At 49.2% G+C, this 19,542-nt stretch overlaps 1 protein-coding gene across 2 annotated transcripts; it reads right to left on the bottom strand.

The window, feature by feature from the left end:
• Nucleotides 1–444: 444 nt before the first annotated feature.
• TRIM35 (tripartite motif containing 35) lies at nt 445–17,539 on the bottom strand. 2 transcript variants are annotated; one of them, XM_066626721.1, is made up of 7 exons: nt 17,431–17,539; nt 15,563–16,004; nt 11,496–11,591; nt 10,018–10,248; nt 7,784–7,806; nt 5,929–6,050; nt 445–2,871 (listed from the first exon to the last, which is right to left on the bottom strand). In XM_066626721.1, the coding sequence occupies exons 1-7, from the start codon at nt 17,520–17,522 to the stop codon at nt 2,303–2,305; spliced, it is 1,575 nt and encodes a 524-aa protein (XP_066482818.1). In that variant the 5' UTR covers nt 17,523–17,539; the 3' UTR covers nt 445–2,302. The 2 variants fall into 2 exon arrangements, with proteins under 2 accessions (XP_066482818.1, XP_066482819.1); XM_066626722.1 differs by lacking the exon at nt 17,431–17,539 and adding an exon at nt 16,236–16,299.
• Between the last annotated feature and the right edge of the window lie 2,003 nt (nt 17,540–19,542).

The following is a 19,542-nucleotide window of genomic DNA, read 5'->3' as shown; positions in this document are numbered from 1 at the left end:
ACATTCCAACTATCCCCATCCATGCTGCAGTTCCCCTCACAGAAGCAGACAGAAGCACTGTCCCTATTTCTACCAACACTGTACTTGAAAGTGGCTGATTCAGATCCTCTCAAACTCTTAGAGGTCATATTTATAAGTCAGTACTAAAGAAACCAGCGGCCTAACCATAATCACACAAGAGGGCAAACTGGCCCTGTTTACTCCATTAATGAGACTTGCATCCAAGTAAGCATTCTTGAGAATGCAGGGTAGGGTTAGGATTTCAGAAAGAGTTTTGTATCATGTAGCATTTCCAAAAACAAACTATTCCCTGTTTTCAAGCACCCTTTTACAGTGCCTTAAAGGTGCTATAAATTAAATATTGTCTATATTTGCAACTAATCTCTTGAGCAAACTTGCTGTGGTCAGATAAATTTCATTGTCTGATGAATGGAAAAGTTCATGCAAGGTTTCACGTACGTTTATTTTAGTGATCAATACCAATCAATTACTTAGGAAACACTTTTATTTTGAATACAGGTCTTTTTGTACAAGATTATATGCTGTGAGGCATTCCCTAAAAAACAATTGCACTAAAATATGCACCGCAACAGAAAGCAGAAGCATTGCAAAAGAGTGCCTGGCTGACTCAGCCTGCCTCTAGCAAGCGAGCTAAGCCACAGGGTGTGAGACACAGTGCATGGTCCACCTACTCTGGGGGAAAAAATTCCCACTGTATCCCCAAACCTGGCAGTCAGCTTCAGACTCCACAAATGAACAACACCTACCCACAGAGACATCCCGAGTAGGATCACCTACTTGATAAAAAGAAATCAGCAGGTGCAGCTTTTTACTGCACAGAGCCAGTGTCTGCAGCTCAATCTGCTGCAAAAGGCACATAAGCCAGGACAGATGCTAGCAATGCTCACCCCAAGGGGAATTTAATTGAGTCCATCTTCCTACAGGGCAGCACCCCCTAGCTGTGGTGTATCCCAATGTTGTTCAGAGGAAGTGTTGAGGTGTGCATGTGGGTATTTTGTTTTCTGAGGAGGTGCCTTTTCCTGCTCCACACAGGCAGCAATGTAGACAGGATGGAATATGCTGGAGTGCCACACTGCTTTTTAAATCTAAAGGGCCTCCTTCTGCAAGAGGGGAAGATGGTAACCTTCAAATGGAACAAAAGAGCTGGGATGATTCATTCTTCCATAGCTGTGATGCAAACAAGGATGCTACTAGAAATCTCCAAGAACCTTCTCCTCTACCACATGAGAGCCTCAGAAAGGGTTAACTCCTTCTCCACTCAACATACACCCATCTGAATAGGGAGGTGGTGCCTTCTGATTGGGTGGTGATGACATAATGCTGTTCACTTACAGCCAATCAGGCAGTACTTTTGCTATTTCAAGCCTTTTCTCCAGTCTCAATAAATCTTTTGCTTTGCCTGCTGCAGTAGAGAGGCGATGGTTTGATGATGAGGCTTTAATTATAGCCTCTTCTGCTGTTCCAGAGAGAGAACATGCAAGGATGAAGTTCTGCCAGATGGTTAGTGAGCTGCTTGCAATATTCCTCCCCATTTTCTCCTGCTTTTCCCTTTACATCATCACTGCCCCCAAACATGGACTGCAGTGTGCTGGGCTCATCTCCTGTGGATACTTCCATGGTTATTCACTGAAGTGTGATTAAGCAATTGGGGGGCGGGAAGTGCCCTGCATTGTGACTAAAATAAAGGCCCTTACAAGACACATGCTGGATGGAAAACAAGGTAGCCCAAGAGAGTTTAGTGCTAGATGAAGCAACCAGATGTCCCCAATTTCATTAATCTCTGCTGCGGGGGGGGGGGGGGGGTCCATGAGACACTATCCAGCCCAATCCTACTTGAAGCGGAGTTGGCAAAAGTGTGGGCAACATGAGGCTGCACCACACCTTGGTCCTTCAAAATGGGCACACTTTGTAGAAGGAGGGTGCAGAGCAAAGGCCCGCCCACAGGGCCAGTTGCTCAGTCTTGTGCACAGCTGCCATCTTTCATAAACGTTATACCCATAATAGGAGGAACTTGGAAAAGTGACTCTTATAATAAATCAAAAGGATGAAAGGCCCTGGGTCCTGATCTATCTGTCGCCCCTTCTGCCAACCACTACTACCCAAGGCAGCCACATCTTCTTGCCTCCGACAGGTGAGCATCTTCCAAATGCTGACACACTGGATAGCTAAAGCAATACATTCTATTTACTGTAGCTATATCAGGTAGTATACGCAAGCAGTCACAAGGCCTTGAGGGTATACAGGTAAAACTGAATACAATGAAATACAATACAATGTTTGCTCATTTTGGATAATCTGCCTTGATCCTCACCTGAAGTGGGCAGATCTTGACTGGCTCAGAGTCCACAACATCTGTGCTGCAGATGCAGAAATATGGAACAACTTCTTCAAACTTATCATGGAAAGTGTAGATGTGGCTCTTGCGTTCAGCATCATAGAATGAGAGCTCCCCCTCATCACAGTCCAGCTCCACTCTGACCCTCTTGAGGCTCTTTGCACACCCATTCTCAGACAGGACTGACTTGGAAGACAGGCCATTCTTCTTCCTGGCGCCCTGCATACGGTACATGTACCCCAACCCCAGCCGGGTATCACAGCCAAGGCTCCACTGGTAGCCACATTGCTTCCTGGCCACTCCAAGGTACCAATTCTCAGTGCCACCAACATCGACCTCCCAGGAGTGAGAACCTTTGGAAAAGGTCTTGGAGCCCAAGACACAAGGCATGCCGGTAGCAGAGACTCGTTCTGGGACATCCACCAACACCCTGTAGTCACAGATGGCGACGCTGGTGAGGTCATCAGAGACAGCCAGCCACCCTGCAGCTGTGTTCGGGTCAAAGCTGAATGGGACTGCAAAGGATACAGGCATGAGGAACGGGGGAAGCACAGGAAGGGAGAGTCAGTAAATACAACCCAATACCTACTCCTCCATTTTACACACATTAGATTTGTCACACAGCAAGGATAAAGCTAAAGGAAGCAGGGACGTGAGCAGGGACAGTTCACCTCTGAATGCTGATACTGGGGACAGAGACCAGCCAGCACCATCATGCTATTTGAGTGCCCCTACAGAAGTGCCCCTACAGGAGTCTGGTTTGACACTGTTGGAAACCAAATGCTGGACTAGAAAGACCTTGTGGCAAGCAAGGTTTATGTTCCCGGAAGGAGGAGAACTGCTTCACAATAGCAGCATTCCTGTTTTATAACTTCTTAGACTTTGTTCCAACTTTAGCTTTGGGCCTGCTGTTGACATGCATTGCCCATAGTTAGAAAAAGAAAATTAATAAGTGCAAGCTGATCAGTCTGCATGTTATATTCACAATTCACTGGGATACATTTTTAATCATAATCGTCTTCTCTTTATCAACCCTCAGGACCCTTAGTGGAATTGGACATTCCACTAAATTTGCAGTCAGCAACCACTGCCCCGTGACTGGTTGTCCCACTCTGATTCATCCCTCATGGTGTGCACCTCTACCAGAATAAAAAGGGAAACACAATCCAATGAGGGATTAGCTTCAGTGCTGCCTTGTGAACAGGCACATCAGTCTACTGCTTGACACAGCAGGGGCACTACATGCAAATCTGCTGTTCCAATGGCCACTCTGCACAAACTAGGTTTTTCCAGTGCCAAGGCACAGTGCAAAAGTTAGTTCCTGATTTTGGTTTGATTTAAAAATATGGGGGAGGGGGGCAGGGAATGGGGAGGTCAGACTGTGGAGCAAAAGTAACAGAACACCAACACTCTGCCAGGGTAAATTTAGTTGTAAAAGCCACCCTGGAGAAAGAAGTTGTACAGTGCTTCTTGAAAGATGCACATGTACACCAGCACGCACACACCGTTCATTTAGGCCAGGGGTGCCCAAACCCCGGCCTGGGGGCCACATGTGGCCCTTGGGGACTCCCAATCTGGCCCACAAGGAGCCCCCAGTTTCCAATAAACCTCTGGCCCTCCAGAGACTTGCTGAAACCCATGCTGGCCCAACACAACTCTTAGCATGAGGGTGACTATTCAATCTCTTGCATGAGCTGTGGGATGAGGGCTCCCTCCACTGCTTGCTGTTTCACATCTGTGATATAGCAGTGGCAGTGAAGGAAAGACCAGCCTTGCTTTATGCAAAGGCTTTTATAGGCCTTAAGCTATTGCAAGACCTTCATTCATTCATTCATATAAGTTCCATCGCTAATATATTCATTTATGTAAATTTATGTAAATCTATCCAAATTTGAAATGTAAATTATATTCTTTCCTGGCCCCCGAAACAGTGTCAGAGAGATGATGTGGCCCTCCTGCCAAAAAGTTTGGACACCCCTGATTTAGGCAGAAAAGCTTGTAAAGAGTATGCTAACCGCCCACTGCTGCCCTCTAGTGGCTATAATAGGCACCCAACTGCCCAACCAAAACAGGATTAGAACCTACAGGACCACAATTTGAGGAGGGGGATGAAGACTTGCAGCAGCTTAATGGGGGGGGGGCATTGGAGGAGAAATAGCTTCTTATCACACACACCCCCAAACGATGTTTCCTGCTGTGGTGTTCAAAACATGTGCTTTAGTCCATATCTACTACTAGTTGCTGCTGCTTTTCCATTCCAATTCCCTCCCTACTGCTTGATGTTGCTTTTCTAACAAAGCAGACTCCTGTATGGATGCTCTAAACCTAACACACAGTTGTGTATAGTGTGTCATCCCTTCAGCAGAGCCATCCACCAAATGTCACGTTGTGGATTAAACAGCAAGGACTGGAACTATTCCTTGGCTCCATTAGTCATATCCTTAAGAGGGGTCAGAACTCATCTCCCTCGCCCACCTTTCACCCATGTGTCCTGAAAGTGTGGGGGGGGGGGGGAGAGAAGAGATACCTTTGTACTATCATAACCAGGCAACTGACATTTAAGGATTGAGTCATTGTCAACTCAGGAGTGAGAAAGTTTTGCCCCCAAATACAGGCACTCACATCTTATCTTGCAGGCTGAGTTTTAAGAGGGCTACAGTTGCCATTTCATCAATTAAAAGCCAGCTCAGGACAACAACCCTCTCCGGAGCTACCTAGCTAAACTGGATCTTCCCAGTCCAAATGGAGATTAAGAATGAGCTTTGGCTGTGTTGCAACCAGATAAATGGCTGGTCAGTTCAATCAAAGGGCTAAATTCAGCATCACACCCTACTGCCCATTTAGGGCAGGCAGATCATACTGTTGCAGTGATGGCAGAAGCAAGAGCTGGCAGGATTCTCCAGGGCGCAATCCTAACCAACTTTCCAGCACTGGCATAGCTGTGCCAGTGGGGCATGCGCTGCATCCTGCAGTTGGGGGGCAGACATGGAGGCCTCCTCAACGTAAGGCAATGTTTGTTCCCTTATCTTGGAGTTGCACTGCCCTTACCTTGGTGCTGGAAAGTTGGTTAGGATTGCACCCACAGACTCTTATGCTGATAGGTGTTCTCTTAGGGCCTGGATCAGGCAAGCCTAAGTTTCCTTGACCCACTATTCCCCATCTCCTACACTTGCCCTTCCCTTCAGATTCCAAGCTCTGCCCTTTCCTTTGGGCTTCCTGCTTCTGAGGTTCTCTGTGTTCTGCTCACAGGGCTCACTTCCCACCATTAGGAGTGATGGGTTCTGAAGCCAATTCATAGACTACAGAACAAAAGGCAAGACAGCATGTTGCCAGCATCTTAAGACTAGCAAAGGGTCACATAAGAGCTCAGGTAGGCTCTATTTGCTTGTCCCGTTTCTTTTTAGACCATGAAGACCACTAAGGATCTTTCTTCCTCCCCCCCCCCCCACTTCTTCCAGTGATCAACATGTGTAGGGATAGAAGCTACAGGAGTTTCATTTCATGCATTCCCTATTAAGGCAGTCCAAGGTGGTTCCTGAAGTTTCTCCTGCCTGCTACCCTCAGAAACCTACCAACTTTGATGATATCCAGCATCTTCTTCCACATATTGTACTGCAAAGAATCCAAGTACCGAGTGACTTCTATCAGCATCCCTGTAGGGACAGCATCTGGTGCTTCTACTGTCCAGGCAATTCTGGGAAAGACAGTCAAGACAGAAAAGGAAACAAGTGATATGACAGACAAGAATCCATTGTTAGGAAGCACCAGTACATGACAGACAATCTAAAGGCTCATTCCTCAATTCAGCTTCCTGGGATCACTGCATTACTTAGAAAAGTCATTTGCTTTGTCCCTATATTGCTTCACTTTCTTCAGGCAGGTACCAGCTCGACCACCAGACCACACCTCCTGCGCATGGGAATGAATATATAGATAATAATAAATTTATTATTATACAAAATCTCATATATGGGAATCTCAAATTCATCTGAAGACAGAGATTCTAGTCCTCATTGTTCTATGCCTTCAAATATGACAAGAAGTCAGCCCACTCCAGTGATCTGCTCTGGATGCTTCAACCTGCAGTAAGGTATGGAGCTCCGGACATGTTTTCTGCCTTCAGTCCAAAATGCACAGGCAAGGTTCCTTCATGAAAATAAATGGGGACATATGCGAGTACCTGGAGACCTCTGGACAGAAGTACGTTTCCACCCACAGCTTAGGTGTAGAGAGAGGCTGGAGCTTAAATAAAGGGGATCTAAGAAGACAAGCACTATGAAATTTAAGACACGATGGAGTGAAAGATGAAATGTGGGAGGGGGGTGTCAAGGAATAAAGATCATCTACTTTTATTACCTAGAGAACTACTGCCAGAGATCTCATTCAGCCCTGCTGAGTGACAAGGCAGAGATAACTCCTGCCTTTCAAAATGGAAATGCTATGAATCAGTAACAAGCATAATACGCACAGGGCTGGCTCAGACACACAAGTGGACTAGGCAAGTGCCCAGGGAGATATTGGGTCAATGGGTCCTCGCCATGTATGGGCTCCTTTGCCCCATATGATCTATGGTGCAGCTGCAGGGAGCCCTGGCAGCTGGCTGCAGCCCAAGGGGTGGTGAAGTGATGATGGTATCCCTTGGCGCTGCCTGTTGGGAGGAAGCTGGCAGCGAGTGAGCTGCCAGCAATAATGAGGAAGAGGAAATTCGATGAGAGCCAAATTGGATGTGGGGAGAATAAAAGGAAACAGACAGGCTTCAAACCAGTCTCCTCCCAGAACTCCTTAGCCTTTGGTGGCCAGAGGGTAAAGGGCAGAGTGTAATGTCTACTGGCAGAAGCCTCAGGTGAGCCTTGGGAGTCCCCCTCCCTGTGGGGTGAAGGCAGATGCTCAATAAGTGGGGTGAACTGCAGCAGGGGGAAGCCCTTGCATCCATCACACCCCCACTATGATTCTGACTATCTGAAGAGACCCATAACGGACTGGACTTTCCATCATAGCTAGAAACATGCACCAAGCAAAGGAGTATCTCGAATCAACTACTTCTTTGAGCAGCATTTCTCATCTCCTCCGGCTAATCATTTTTCGATGAAGCCACCCCTGAGCAGGTCATGTCTTACCCCTGCCCTAGAATTGCAGATCTGCTCCCTTGGGATGACCTTGAAGAGGCAGAGGGTACCTGGCAGAGACATCACTCAAGTCTTGGTCCTTGCACCCCTCCATGCAGAAACAGACTATGCTCCAAAATGCTTGGTGCCCTCAAGAAAGCACACCATGCCCAGAATGGCAAAAAACATGGTGCTGACAAGAAAACCAGCTGCTCCATGACCGAATTAGGGAGCTTCTTACTTCCTCCCCACCCCTTATCACCACCACCCCAAGGCATGTGAATATGGTGCTCAGTTTGTGACTGAACGCTCGGTGACCTACCTGCGTTTCCGGTTTTTGTGTTTCTGAAAAAGAGGGTAGAAAAACATGCATTTGAGAAACTGCATTTTTTCAGAACCGCGAGAGAACTTGAAAACATAATTGTGGTGCAGCCTTGACTGCACAAGGGGACAGGGGTGCTCCAGTGGACTTTTACTTGGGGCTTGCCAACTGCTATGGTCTTTTATAGAAGGGTCACAGGCCCTTGAACACATTCTCCGGTCCCCTAATCCTGGTATGTTGAAAAGCTGACCTGCTCAGGGTTGCATTAAACCCTCCCATCCCATTTGGCTTTCCAGTGGCATCACTGTGGCATCAGGTTATCAGGGCAGGCCACCACCTGCTTTGCCCTTTCTGTGTCCAGTACCTACCCGCACATTCCCCTAGCATGTTCCTAACTGGGCAGGTTGCAGCTTAGGATCCATCCACTGAAAATACTCCCTGTGATTCTCCACCAGAAAAAGAACCCTTGGCTCCACTGCCTCACTTCTCCCTCTGCTCCTTCTAAAGCTGCTCCTTACACTCAGTGAGTTTGACCAGCAGGGCCTTTTCACTCTTTTTGCTTCCATTGGACTCTTCTTAATAGGAGCTTGCAGATCTTTGCTACCTAGCCCCATGGCTTCTGCACAGCTTCAGATCAAGAACATAGACAGCCCTGCCACAAGATGACCTGATACAGCTTGTTTCAGTGGCAGACGGTGGGAAGCAGCACATTTGGGGCATCCCATGGATGTGAGCCACTTTGAACTGTTACTCACTTGTTAAAAGTGAGTGAGAATTAGATTCATTTCCTTACCATGCTCCATCACACAGTTTTCACAAATCTGAAATTGCAGAACTCTGATTTTATTTGCAGGGACCACATGAACAAAGGAACTCCTTTGTTTGCCTGGTCACTAAATAAAACCAGAAGTCCCACACTTCTGGGTTTTGTGGAAACCATATGATGGAGCAAGGTAAAGGACTTTATTTCCAGTGCGCCACAGCAGAAGTGGTGGCAATGGACTTCAGATGGCAGTGTTGGGCAGTATCCCAGATCATGTAGTCACTGGTCCAGAGTATCACAACCAATCCAGGAGAATTACAGAACTTAGTTGCAAACTCCTTTGGTCACTACCTTCTTTCCCCTCTCCTTGTGCACATAACATGCTCTAATGCTTATTCCCCTGTCTCAGAGCTTCTATCACTTTGCTGTATTCCCTATACCAGTGGTTCTCAAACTGGTGGATCGCGACCCACCAGTGTGTGTAAGGCTTCCTCTGTCCCTTTAAGGGGTAGGGGAAGGGGAGGGAGGCAGCAATGCGATCCCCAGGATCGTGCTAAGGGGGGTGGGGGGGTGATTTGCACTTACTTTCAGGGCTGCAGCAGGCTACAGGAGGTGCGGGGAGCCCTGCACAGCGCTCCTCAAGGCTCGGAACTTTCACTAAATGCGGGCACAAAGCACTTCCGTTTTGCAGGAGGTGCTTTGCACTGGCTTTTAGTGAATGATCCAAGCCTCAGGGAGCACTGCGCAGTGCTGCTCAGGGCTCCCCGCACCTCCTGCAGCCTGCTGCAGCCCTGCCTACATAACATGAGTGCAAAGCACCCCCCCTTAGCAACACGATCCTGGGGATCGTGTTGTTGCCCTAGACCCTCCCCTGCAAGAACTTGCTGAAAGAGTAAAGCTCCCTCAAAGTTTGAGAACCACTGCCCTATACATTTCTAGAGCCTGGGAGTTTGATCCATGGCATTTCAAATCCTTTCAAATTCCTGCCAGTTTGTATCAGTACCTTTTACTCTTGATTTCCCCGCTCTCTTTTTGTACAATTATTACTATTGTGTTTGTACCTGTATCTCCATCTCTCTCTTCCTAGCAAAATGGAAGTTCCCATTGGGTGATGCCTCACACAGGTTGTCCTCCTGTGTGCATGTGTTATCCGGCTTATCCCAGACTATGTCTGCTAACAGCATACACGGGATCACGGAACCTAGATTTTATGCTCAGCTGTTAAGAGACTGAGCATGCAGTCTTACCAGTCAGTTTAACCCTTTGGTGGACCAAGCTGTTATTGTGGTACAAAAAAACCAGACCGCACAAGGTGGAAAGACAAGCCATGCCACATCAGTCTGTGAGCAAGGTAGATAAAGTTGCAGCCTGATTCTTTACAGCCCTATCATGTCATGGCACGCTCACAGCATAGCAGCTGCCGGTTCTTCCTGTTTGGCTTGGGGTTGGAACACCTGTGCACCAGCCTTACCTTGAGGAAGGATATATCATCTTCTTTCAGGTCAGCCTGCAGATGGCTGACCTCCTGCAGCAGAATTTGGCTTTCTTCAGACAGCTTTTTTATTTTGTCTTCAATCAGGTCCTGCTTCTTCTGGGTCTCCTCCCGCAGCTCCTCCAGCATGATCTTCTCCTCACTTTGCAGAAACTCATGTAGCTGTTCAAACTGTTTTCTTATCTTCTTCTCAAGTCTGCCACTTTCTGCCTGATTGGTGTGGTGGAGAGGAGAGGAAGAGATAGGCAGGAAAAAAAAGACAGAGTGACTGGGGGAAACCTGCCATATTTTATCATCAGAACTGTGATGCCATGGACTGTGCCAGGGCTAGTAAGTTGGCAAGGGGGCGTTTTGTGGGTGGGGCAAGCAGGAGATGGGTAAGGGGATGGATGTTGACAGAAAACACAGTTGCCAGATCTTTATCAGTGAAAGCGTACATACTTGCTTAACAGAGGATAGTTTCTTACTTACCTGATGAACACAACATACAGGCATGCAAAGTAAATGCTAGAAAAATGCAGCCAGAACATTAACAGGAAGCAGAAACTGTCCTGCTTCTTGTTAACATTTGGTTAGTCTTCTCTCTCTGGTGTGCAGGCTGCCTGCCTGCAAGTCACATTCCTCAGTTAAGCAAGAAGCTGACCCTCTGTTAAGGAAGAAATTGTGTGCTTTCACTGTCAATAAAGAAAAAAAAGAATGGCACGGGGGCATGTTTGAGTAGTGTACTTTATATAGAGTCCCCCCATATCCATGGTTTCTGTATCCATGGGGGGGGGGGGAGAGAGGCTGGAATGGAACTGCCGGGGATATGGAGAGATGCTTGTACGTCTGTATCACCTTTCAACAAAAAATAGTTCACAAAGCAATTTACATAGCAAAATAAATACAACTAGGAAGCAAAGAGACAGCCTTGGGGAGGAACCTGCTCCTCAACACAATTCAGCCCGGCCTTTGAGAGTTCAGCTGCTTCTATTAGCATAACCCTGCTCTGTGTTCTGTTTTGAGCAGCCCTATCCTACCTAAATCACTCCCTGCCAATGGAGCTGCACCCCCTGAGTGCATACTGCATTCTGCAGGGGAGGGCAGAAAACTCAGAAGGTTCATTACCAGCTGGGTTTACTCGGACCTTTGCTATTCAAAAGGACCTGGAAAGGTAGACTGAGGGTGGGAAGTGGGGATAGGATACTTGCAGCGCCACTGCAGCCAATATCTCCCCCTTCCTGATTCCCCTCCCCAGATATTTAGCTAAGGATTCAGACTCCCCCTGCAAAAGGGCCTCCCTCGCATGACTACCTGTGGAATTCAGACCCCCGTGGGTCATCTATGGAAGACTCACCCTCGGATCAATTCAGAGCACAGCATGGCACCCTGTTCTTCCCATCTGTCCACTCAGGCATGGCCACTCAAGCATTGCACAGACAGCACCTTCCCTTGAAATTCAGAAGCAGCGCACTCACCTTGTTGTGGCTAGCAATGCGTCTGTAATTGGACTGCACTCTTCCAAATTCTTGCATCTTATCCCGCAGGGAGTTTTCCATGTCTTTACATTTGGCCTGGGGTTAAAGAAGAGAAGAGCTACCAGCTCAAGGGGTATACTGCTTACATGCACAGCCAGCCTGACCCTGTGAACAAAGTTACACCCAGGGAGCTTCCTGACTTGAGAGTATACAAAGTTTTAAGTGACACAAGAGAAGGGTCTCCAGCTGTCCTTGCCAACTCCATGGATAAACTTGATGAAGGCTTCCACCTCAACTGAGCCACTGGCCTCAACAGCTAGCTGCTGCATCTTGGGCAAGAGAGCAAAACAACAGAAGATCCGTTTAGGGCTGGCAACGAGCAATCAAGGGCCATCCAGTCCCAAAAGAGGGTTCCTTGAGGAGTTTACCCTCCAAAAGATTCCACAGGTTCTATAGGTAGAAAAGGTAGAAAACCTGGGTCCCAAGACTCCATTTGTCTTAGTATTTGACCTTCCTTCCTCCTTTGGATGCCTTGCTGTTGGTATTGTCATTTGTTGAACTACTCTAGCTTCTTTTCCTCCCCCAGCTCTCCTCCTCTTCTTCCTTCTTGCTACAGCAAAACCCCTGGTTTACAAGTCCCAGTTCCCCCAGGGGAGCCCTCCCAATTTCTCCACATCCCTTTTCTTCCCTCTCCTTCCTTGCTTGCGCCATCAAGTGCCCCCTTTTCCTTTTCAAAATTTCTTCTTCTTTCACTTCACATAGGAACTGCTTATGTTTTAGCCAATCGTATGAATGGCTAAGAGTGCGATCCTAACCAACTTTCGAGCACCAAGGTAAGGACAATGCAGCTCCAAGGTAAGAGAACAAAGATTCCCTTACCTTGAGAAAGCCTCCATGACTGCCCCCCAACTGCAGGATCCCACTGGCACAGCTAAGTGCTGGAAAGTTGGTTAGGATTTGGGACCAAAAAACACTGCACTGCTTTTTAATTTCTTATTAATCCCACAATAAAGTTCTTGGTGTTGTACTTTTACCCTTCCCTCTGCCTTCTCTACCCAACCACTGAGCTGTGCCACTGCACATGGTCCCAACATACATAACAGGTTTCCCCATGTGTGCATCATTATGTGTGTTCTAAAAAGCACACCTAGTAACAATTCCCTAAACAGTGGCCTGAGGCCCAGAATCTGTATTTTGCCACATGAGTGCCACCCTTCTGCTAAGCAGCGAGGACTGCCAAGCTATGCAGCACATGTGTTCAGGAAGAGAATTATATATAATTATGTACAAACACACATGCCATGCAAACATATAAGAGAAAAAGATGTACTTGCTTGTGTTATTGACTTGGGGGGGGGGGATTCCCAATGTCCAAGCTCTCTCTAATCCAGCCTAACCACTCCTGTATGCTGAATCATGCATGTTTCAAGCCATCCCACCTCCCACCACCACCTCATCCTCCATCTTGGCTTAAAGACAGGAATCAACATGAGGTTAAGTGACTCACAGCAGCTTACTCTGTGTCAGAGATATACGGGAATTCAGTCTGGAAAATGTGATTCAAAAGTACATCCAACCACCACTGTCTTGACCCTCCCCCACTCAAACTGTTTCAAACTATCTTTCCTCCCCTCCAAGCCATAAGAACAATCTTCTAACTCTTGAGCTCATGTTAAAGACACTTTCTGCACAAGACCCAAAGTCTGTTCACTATTTCCACTTCCCTTCAGTCCCCCGATTCCAAAGCAAAATCTGACTGTATAGCTACAGTGATAACCCCACAATAATCCGGCCAGGGCAAGTCCCAAACCACACAAATGTTTCAGTTACTGTGACCCACACTCATTATTTTCAGCATGTGCTTTCCATATACTGTAAATGCTTCAGGATATCCAACCGGAAACACCAGCCAGTTTGCTGGCTGCATACCTCAGACAAGACTGTCAGTATTTCACGCCATCTCAAGTGCCCCTGGGAATGGGAAACTTGGCATGAAGTCTGGTTTGACAAGAATCACACACAGACACACACACACTCTTACTCTCTTCTCCCCCATTTGTTTCTGGCCAACATTTAATGAGATGTTTTTTGGAGACTTTGGAAGCACATAGGCCTGACTGACTGACATCAGAGGATGGCCATTTCTTCTGTGGAATTCCCTCCCTAACCACGGCCTCCAACAGGCCAGTAGCTTCTCTTTCACCCAGGCCTTTCCAGAGGCAGCCCGAGTGGCAGCTGTGCAGTGCTTCCAAAATGCTGCCTCTGGCCACAAGATGCACTGTTTCCCAGTTGATCTGGTTTGTATATACTGTAGTCAGAATTTTAATTTTGCCAATTGACTGGAATGCTTTGCAGAGCCATTTCTCAAACAAGATTCTGCTTGGCCACACAGTTGTTCGGGACACAAAGAACTTATAACACATGCAGTCACCACTGGAAGACTCAGTACCAAATGGGGTATTTTGTGGACTGACAAGTGAGTACATGGGCAGCGCTCATTCAGTCCACCACCCTATTCTGCAGCAGTAGCCCCCATACTTCAAATGGTTTTCCCCAGGAAAGTCCATCCAGCCACCCAATGCTCTCATTTCATCATCATGTGGAGATGTTTTTGTTTAGGAAGCTGCTCCCAACTGGTAAAAATTTGACTGTTCCAACTCAGTGTTAAATTGTAGGCTTACTAAGCTGTAGCTGCCTTACTAAACTGTGGCTGCAATTCTCAAAGCAGCATGATGGAAATGCAAGCTGCACGCTTCAGTCCCAGCAAACCCTGCTGCTATCAATCAAAACCCCTGTACACCACTCTCCACTCCCTTCCTTTTCTGCACTGCCTCCTCTTCCGTTTCCAATTCAGGAAGCAGGGAAAGCGACAGAAACTGGCAAGTGGGTGGACAAAAGTGGGTCCACATCAGCAATTTGCTGCCTTTGGTGTCTATCTCAGTTGCTCACAGGGATTGATCAGCCTCTGCTAGACCTCACTCAAGTTTCCAATCCACAGTTATGACTCCAAATTATTATTTTCCCCACAGCCATAGAGAGGGTGGGGTTGCTTGGGATAATTTCCCAGGCCCCACACATTAACTGCCATCCCAAGTAGGGTTGTCACCCAGCCTCCAATGCTGTCCAGGGGCAGACCTACCCTAAAGGAATGAATGCAGCTCCCAAATGCCCCAAAGCACATCTAGGTTGCTGATTTTCCCATCCACATCTCCTTTCCAAGTTTTACACAAATCTTGTTGTGCTCCTACTCCTTTCCATTCAATTAACTTCAGCTCAACTGGGGCCTCTGAGGTAGAGGGCTCATGTGTGTGCATACATCAGATGGCAACAACATTCCATTGTCATGTACGTACCTAAGCAAATTGTAACCCAGTCAAACTTCTACCCTACCCTGCCATTCCCTTAGCATGCAGGGCTAAGAGTGCAGAAACAGAGACACAGCAGCAGCACCTTGCTCTGTTACACAGCCAATGGCCAGACATTACGACGGATTCATGCAACAGTTAAGGGACTTCTGTACAACTACCAGAACCAACAAGGAGAACATCTGTACCCCAAGGGCTGGTTATCATACTGCACTCCTGCAGAGGGTGACTGTCACTGACACAAGGGTGACAGTTCCTTGAGTAAACTGGATGACACTGTTTAATTAACTGTGAAGCAGTTTGGGTGTAGCCTGGTAGGGGTCAAGACAGGTAGAATTCAACCTTAACAATAAGCAATGGACTACATGCTTTTCTAGTACATCAGTTGTCCTTCCATTCTCTCAGTCTGGCCTTCTCATTTGCCTGCCACAATGCAAGGCAGCAAGGGGCCTAAGATCCAGCTGTGCAAGGCTTCTGCACCAGCACAACATTCCACAACTATGAAGTTCTGCACCAAAGCAGAAAGCAAGGCCCATCCTGTGCGCTGTGTTCACCGGCACCAGTCACCACATGAAGATACACTACGCAAAGACCCCAATTCATGCAATGAATGCTGCTAGACATTGCATCTGGTGGGAGGGGACTCAGGCCTCTTCTAGGATTATGAGATGAAGAAGAGCTTCTCTCTCCATACGCACTTACCCTGCAGTCCTTGGCCATCTCTGCCACAGGCCTCATTTTGTGGTCCGCGTGCTGCTTGGAGTTTTGGCACACGAAGCAGATCAGCTCCTTGTCGTCCAGGCAGAAGAGTTTGGCCTCCTCCCCGTGCACAGTGCAGAGGGCAGAAGCCTCACCTGCCTGCTGCTGCTTCTCCTGCTTGAGGAACATCTCCACGATGTTAGCAAGCGTGTGGTTGGTGCGCAGGTCCTCCGGGGAGCACAGCGCCTTGCACACTGGGCAGACGTGGCGAGGCTGGCCTGCCCAGGAGCGGCTCACGCAGCCTTTGCAGAAGTTGTGGCCGCAGCAGAGGGTGACGGCATCCTTGAAGGGCTCATAGCAGATGGGGCACAGCAGCTCCTCCTTGATGGTGGCAGCAGGCAAGGATGGGGAGGTCAAACAAGAGGCTTGCTTGGCCATCGCTCTTCTGGGGCAGAAGAAAAAGAGGCATAAGGAGAGAAGGACTCCCTGGAAAACACCCCAAGGCAGCCAGTAGACCAAGACGACGCCCCAGCAAGTGAGTCACGGCTGAGGACTGCCAATAAACTTTGCATGCAAACGCTTCCTGGCGCCCGCCCGCCCCCCGCATTATTTGAATACAGGAACTATTTGGAGTGACAGGCAATGAAGCCAATGGAAGCAGCAATGGCTCCCTAACCAAACCAAAACTGCCATCGCGCTCTCAAACAGGAAGCAGGTTCTTCTTGCTGGCTGGACGGAGGATCGTCCCTCCCAGCGGGGAAATCCAGGGGGCTGGGAGGGGGATGGAGCAGAGGACAGTGGCCATTTCACTCCGGAGCAAGCGCGGGGGTTCCTCCACCTGGAGGAAGCGCTGCAGTCCAGATGCAGCCCCCCCCACGCGGGAAGGGGGCAGGTCTTCGCTTCCCGCGTGGGGCTTCTCCCCACCACGATGCTGACCCCCCAAGCACGCCTTCCTTCCCCTCGAGTCTCTTGGAGGATGGGGGGGGCACTACCGTGCCACGCATCATCTCTTGCAGGCAGTGAACTTCGTGGCGCTCCAGGAAGGAGAGGAGAGGACTTGAATCCGGATTAGCCCCCCAAGTCCAGTGCATTGCCCCGAGAAGGAGGCCCAGGAATCCCCTTTGTGCCACTGACTCCCTCCTTGCGTGAAAACTGGGAGGGGGAAATCGCTCCAAGCAGGAGCCAGTCAGGCGTTGTGAGCCTACTTGGGAGGGAGTAAGAGCCCAAGCCGATGCCAGTTTACTCAGAAGTAAGTCCCAGTATGGTCAACAGAGTTTACTCCCAGGAAAGGTGGACGGGATTGCAGCCTAATCCTATGCCGGTCTACTCAGAAGTAAATCCCACCGATTTCAGTGGGGCTTACTCCCAGGAAAGTGTGGCTAGGATTGCAGTCTAAGAGTACAATCCTTTGCCGGTCTACTCAGACGTAAGTCCCATTATAGTCAATAGAGCTTACTCCCAGGAAAGTGTGGATAGGATTGCAGCCTAAATCGCGGTAAGGTGACCGGGGCTTCCTTCCTTCCTGCCCAGCCATCCCTATGAGCTCAGCGGGCTGGCCAGAGCACAGCGGGGGGGAGAGAGGAAGGGCGGAGGGCGCACGCTTGCCCGCTCTCCAGCCGGGGGAAAGAAAGCCAGCTAGGGACGCGCTCGTGTAAACGGCCGCACCGGGCTGCCGATTCGGAGCGACTCCGGTTCGAAGCGAAGCGGTTCTCTGGTCCTCCTGCCCCCGAGATCAGCGGCTTGGCTGGAGAGGCTGGCCAAGGCTCCGGCTTGAGGGTCCTGAGTGCTGCCCCTCGCCTTGCCCTGGATGCTCTGCACACTGTCCCGTAGCCCCCACGGACCCCTTGATTCTCCCCCCCCCCGGCCCTCACCTCGCTCCGGTCCAGGTGGACGGGGGGCAGGAGGTCCTGGAGCTCCTGCGCCTGGGGCTGCGGGCCAGATTCTCGGGGAAGAAGCACGCCATGGCCCCCCCTGCGCGGCTCCCCCAGCCCAGAGAAAGAGCCTGAGGAGCTCCGCCCGGCCTTTTATGTCCCGGAGTCGGGCTGGCGCTGGAACTCCGCCCCGTCACTTCTCCGGGCTGGGCTGAGCTGGGCTCTGCCGAGCTGCCCTAGCAGGTCGAGCGGCCCTACCTGGGCTGGGGCTGCGAAGACCCGCTTGGCCTGCCTGCGCTGCGCAGCTTCGCACCGGCCCCTCGGCTGGGCGGCAGCGCCTGAAGTCACCGTCTAGGACGGGTAAGGAACGTCCCAGCACATGGACGGAGGGGGTCGAGTGGCTGCAGGTCGCCTCTGCAGGTTCGCTCCGACGTGCACCGAGGTGAGCGCAGCCTCCCTCCGTGCCGCCTCCCCGGCAGCCTTCCAAGAGGTGCGAGCCTAGGCAAGTCCAGCCGCCCCGCTGGTCCCGTCTGCCTCACGGGCAGCACTTGAGCGTTCCTGCAGGTGATGTCTCCGCTCAGACCCAGAGCTCTGCCCCCCTTCCCTTCTCTGCACCGCTGCTTCTGACTGTGGAGGAAGGCAGGGACAGATCCAGTGTTGCTGATCACTACCAACTCCAGAGCCCAGGTCTACCCGGCAGGTAGATCTAGGCTCCAAGTTCAGGTGGGATTGGAGCCCAGATCTACCAGCTGGGTAGGTCTGGGCTCCCACTCCAGCCAATCTCGCAGGCACCCCGCCTAGTGGGCGTTCTCTTTCCCAGTCCCCCCCCCCCCACAAGCAGGAGCCCTTTCCTGGTGCCAGACAGTAGGGAGGGCCACGCACCCATGCCCCCCCCCCATTCTCTTTTTGTATGTTTTTGATGCAGCAGGATGAAGAAAAAAGTTTTCTGGTCCTTATGGATGGTTTTTGTTGCTCGCTGTACCTTATTCTGGGACTGGGGATCACACTGGGCACCTCCCCTTAGAGCCTCAATGGTTTGCAGTGAATATGAAGATATAAACCTTCCTGACCCAGGAGGAATCCATCAGCTCTTGCAAGGGCATCCCTGCTTTGCCAGTCACGGAGATGGTAAACAGACCAGAAGTAGATCAGGGGTCTCCAAATTTTTCAGCAGGAGGGCCGCATTGTATATCTGACACAGTGTGGAGGGCTGGAAAATAAATAAATGGAAAACCGATTACTGGATACAATAAGTGGGTGGGGATGGAAGGAGGAGGGGAGCAGAGGGCAAAATTGATTTGCATGGGAAAAGGGGGGAATGGAGTTTGAAAAAGCATCAAGCAACCTATGATGCAAATCACAAACTTTTTTGTCTCAGTTTCTGCTCCGTTTTAAATTTAATGAACTTGAATTTACACTTATATTTATGTTCCAGGTCTCCCAGCATCTGTATACACATCATTCAGTCACTAGCAGTGCTGAGTGTAATGCAATGTAATTGAATAATTCGTTGCTATTAGATTGCATTATGGTAAGCACCTCTAGTGGCTGAATGAGGAATATACCAGGAAGTGCATCTTTTGAGTTATTTTTACCCTTGAAAGGCTGGGGAACCTTGGGGGCTGGATAAAATCCTCCCAAGGGCTGGATTTGGCTCCTGGGCTGAGGTTCAGAGATTTGCAGAATGGACCAAATTGTTCAGAATGCCAAAATCCAAAGCAGACTGAAGGATTCCAAGAGTACTTTGCCCAAACAGATGACAAAACAGCAAGTCAGATTCAGCATCAGTATGAAGTGATGCTCACAGGAGCAGAAATCCCAAATTTACAGGTACACTGATCAGGTCAGAAGAACTAATTGTGACTATCTCGGAAAAGAGTTCCAGGGTTATGATGGACAACTGTGGAAAAGGCAATTTTTTGGGAGAGGGGCTAGGTGTTTTAGGTAAGGGAGCAATAATGAAATTGCCAGCATGGTTTAGAATAACAGGTATAGCTGTGGTGGTCTCATCGCAAAAGCATTATGTAAAAGGGACAATCAGAAGCTTCTGAAAGCTCTCAGGTAGAGCATGGAGGTGCTGGCATTTATTTATATTATAAAGGATTTATCCCC

This window comes from Tiliqua scincoides, chromosome 1 (genome assembly GCF_035046505.1).
Source record: "Tiliqua scincoides isolate rTilSci1 chromosome 1, rTilSci1.hap2, whole genome shotgun sequence".
Taxonomy (NCBI): Eukaryota; Metazoa; Chordata; class Lepidosauria; order Squamata; family Scincidae; genus Tiliqua; species Tiliqua scincoides.
The sequence above is the reverse complement of the archived record's forward strand: the minus strand, read 5'-3'. Positions and strand labels throughout refer to the sequence as shown.

Excerpts from the sequence above, each read along its gene's own strand:
- TRIM35 (XM_066626721.1), bottom strand. The coding sequence starts at position 17,522 with ATGGCGTGCTTCTTCCCCGAGAATCTGGCCCGCAGCCCCAGGCGCAGG. Across the intron at positions 16,005-17,430 it reads TCCACCTGGACCGGAGCGAG|AAGAGCGATGGCCAAGCAAG; the intron begins GTGAGGGCCGGG and ends CTTCTGCCCCAG. Across the intron at positions 2,872-5,928 it reads GCTGGATATCATCAAAGTTG|TCCCATTCAGCTTTGACCCG; the intron begins GTAGGTTTCTGA and ends TATCCTTTGCAG.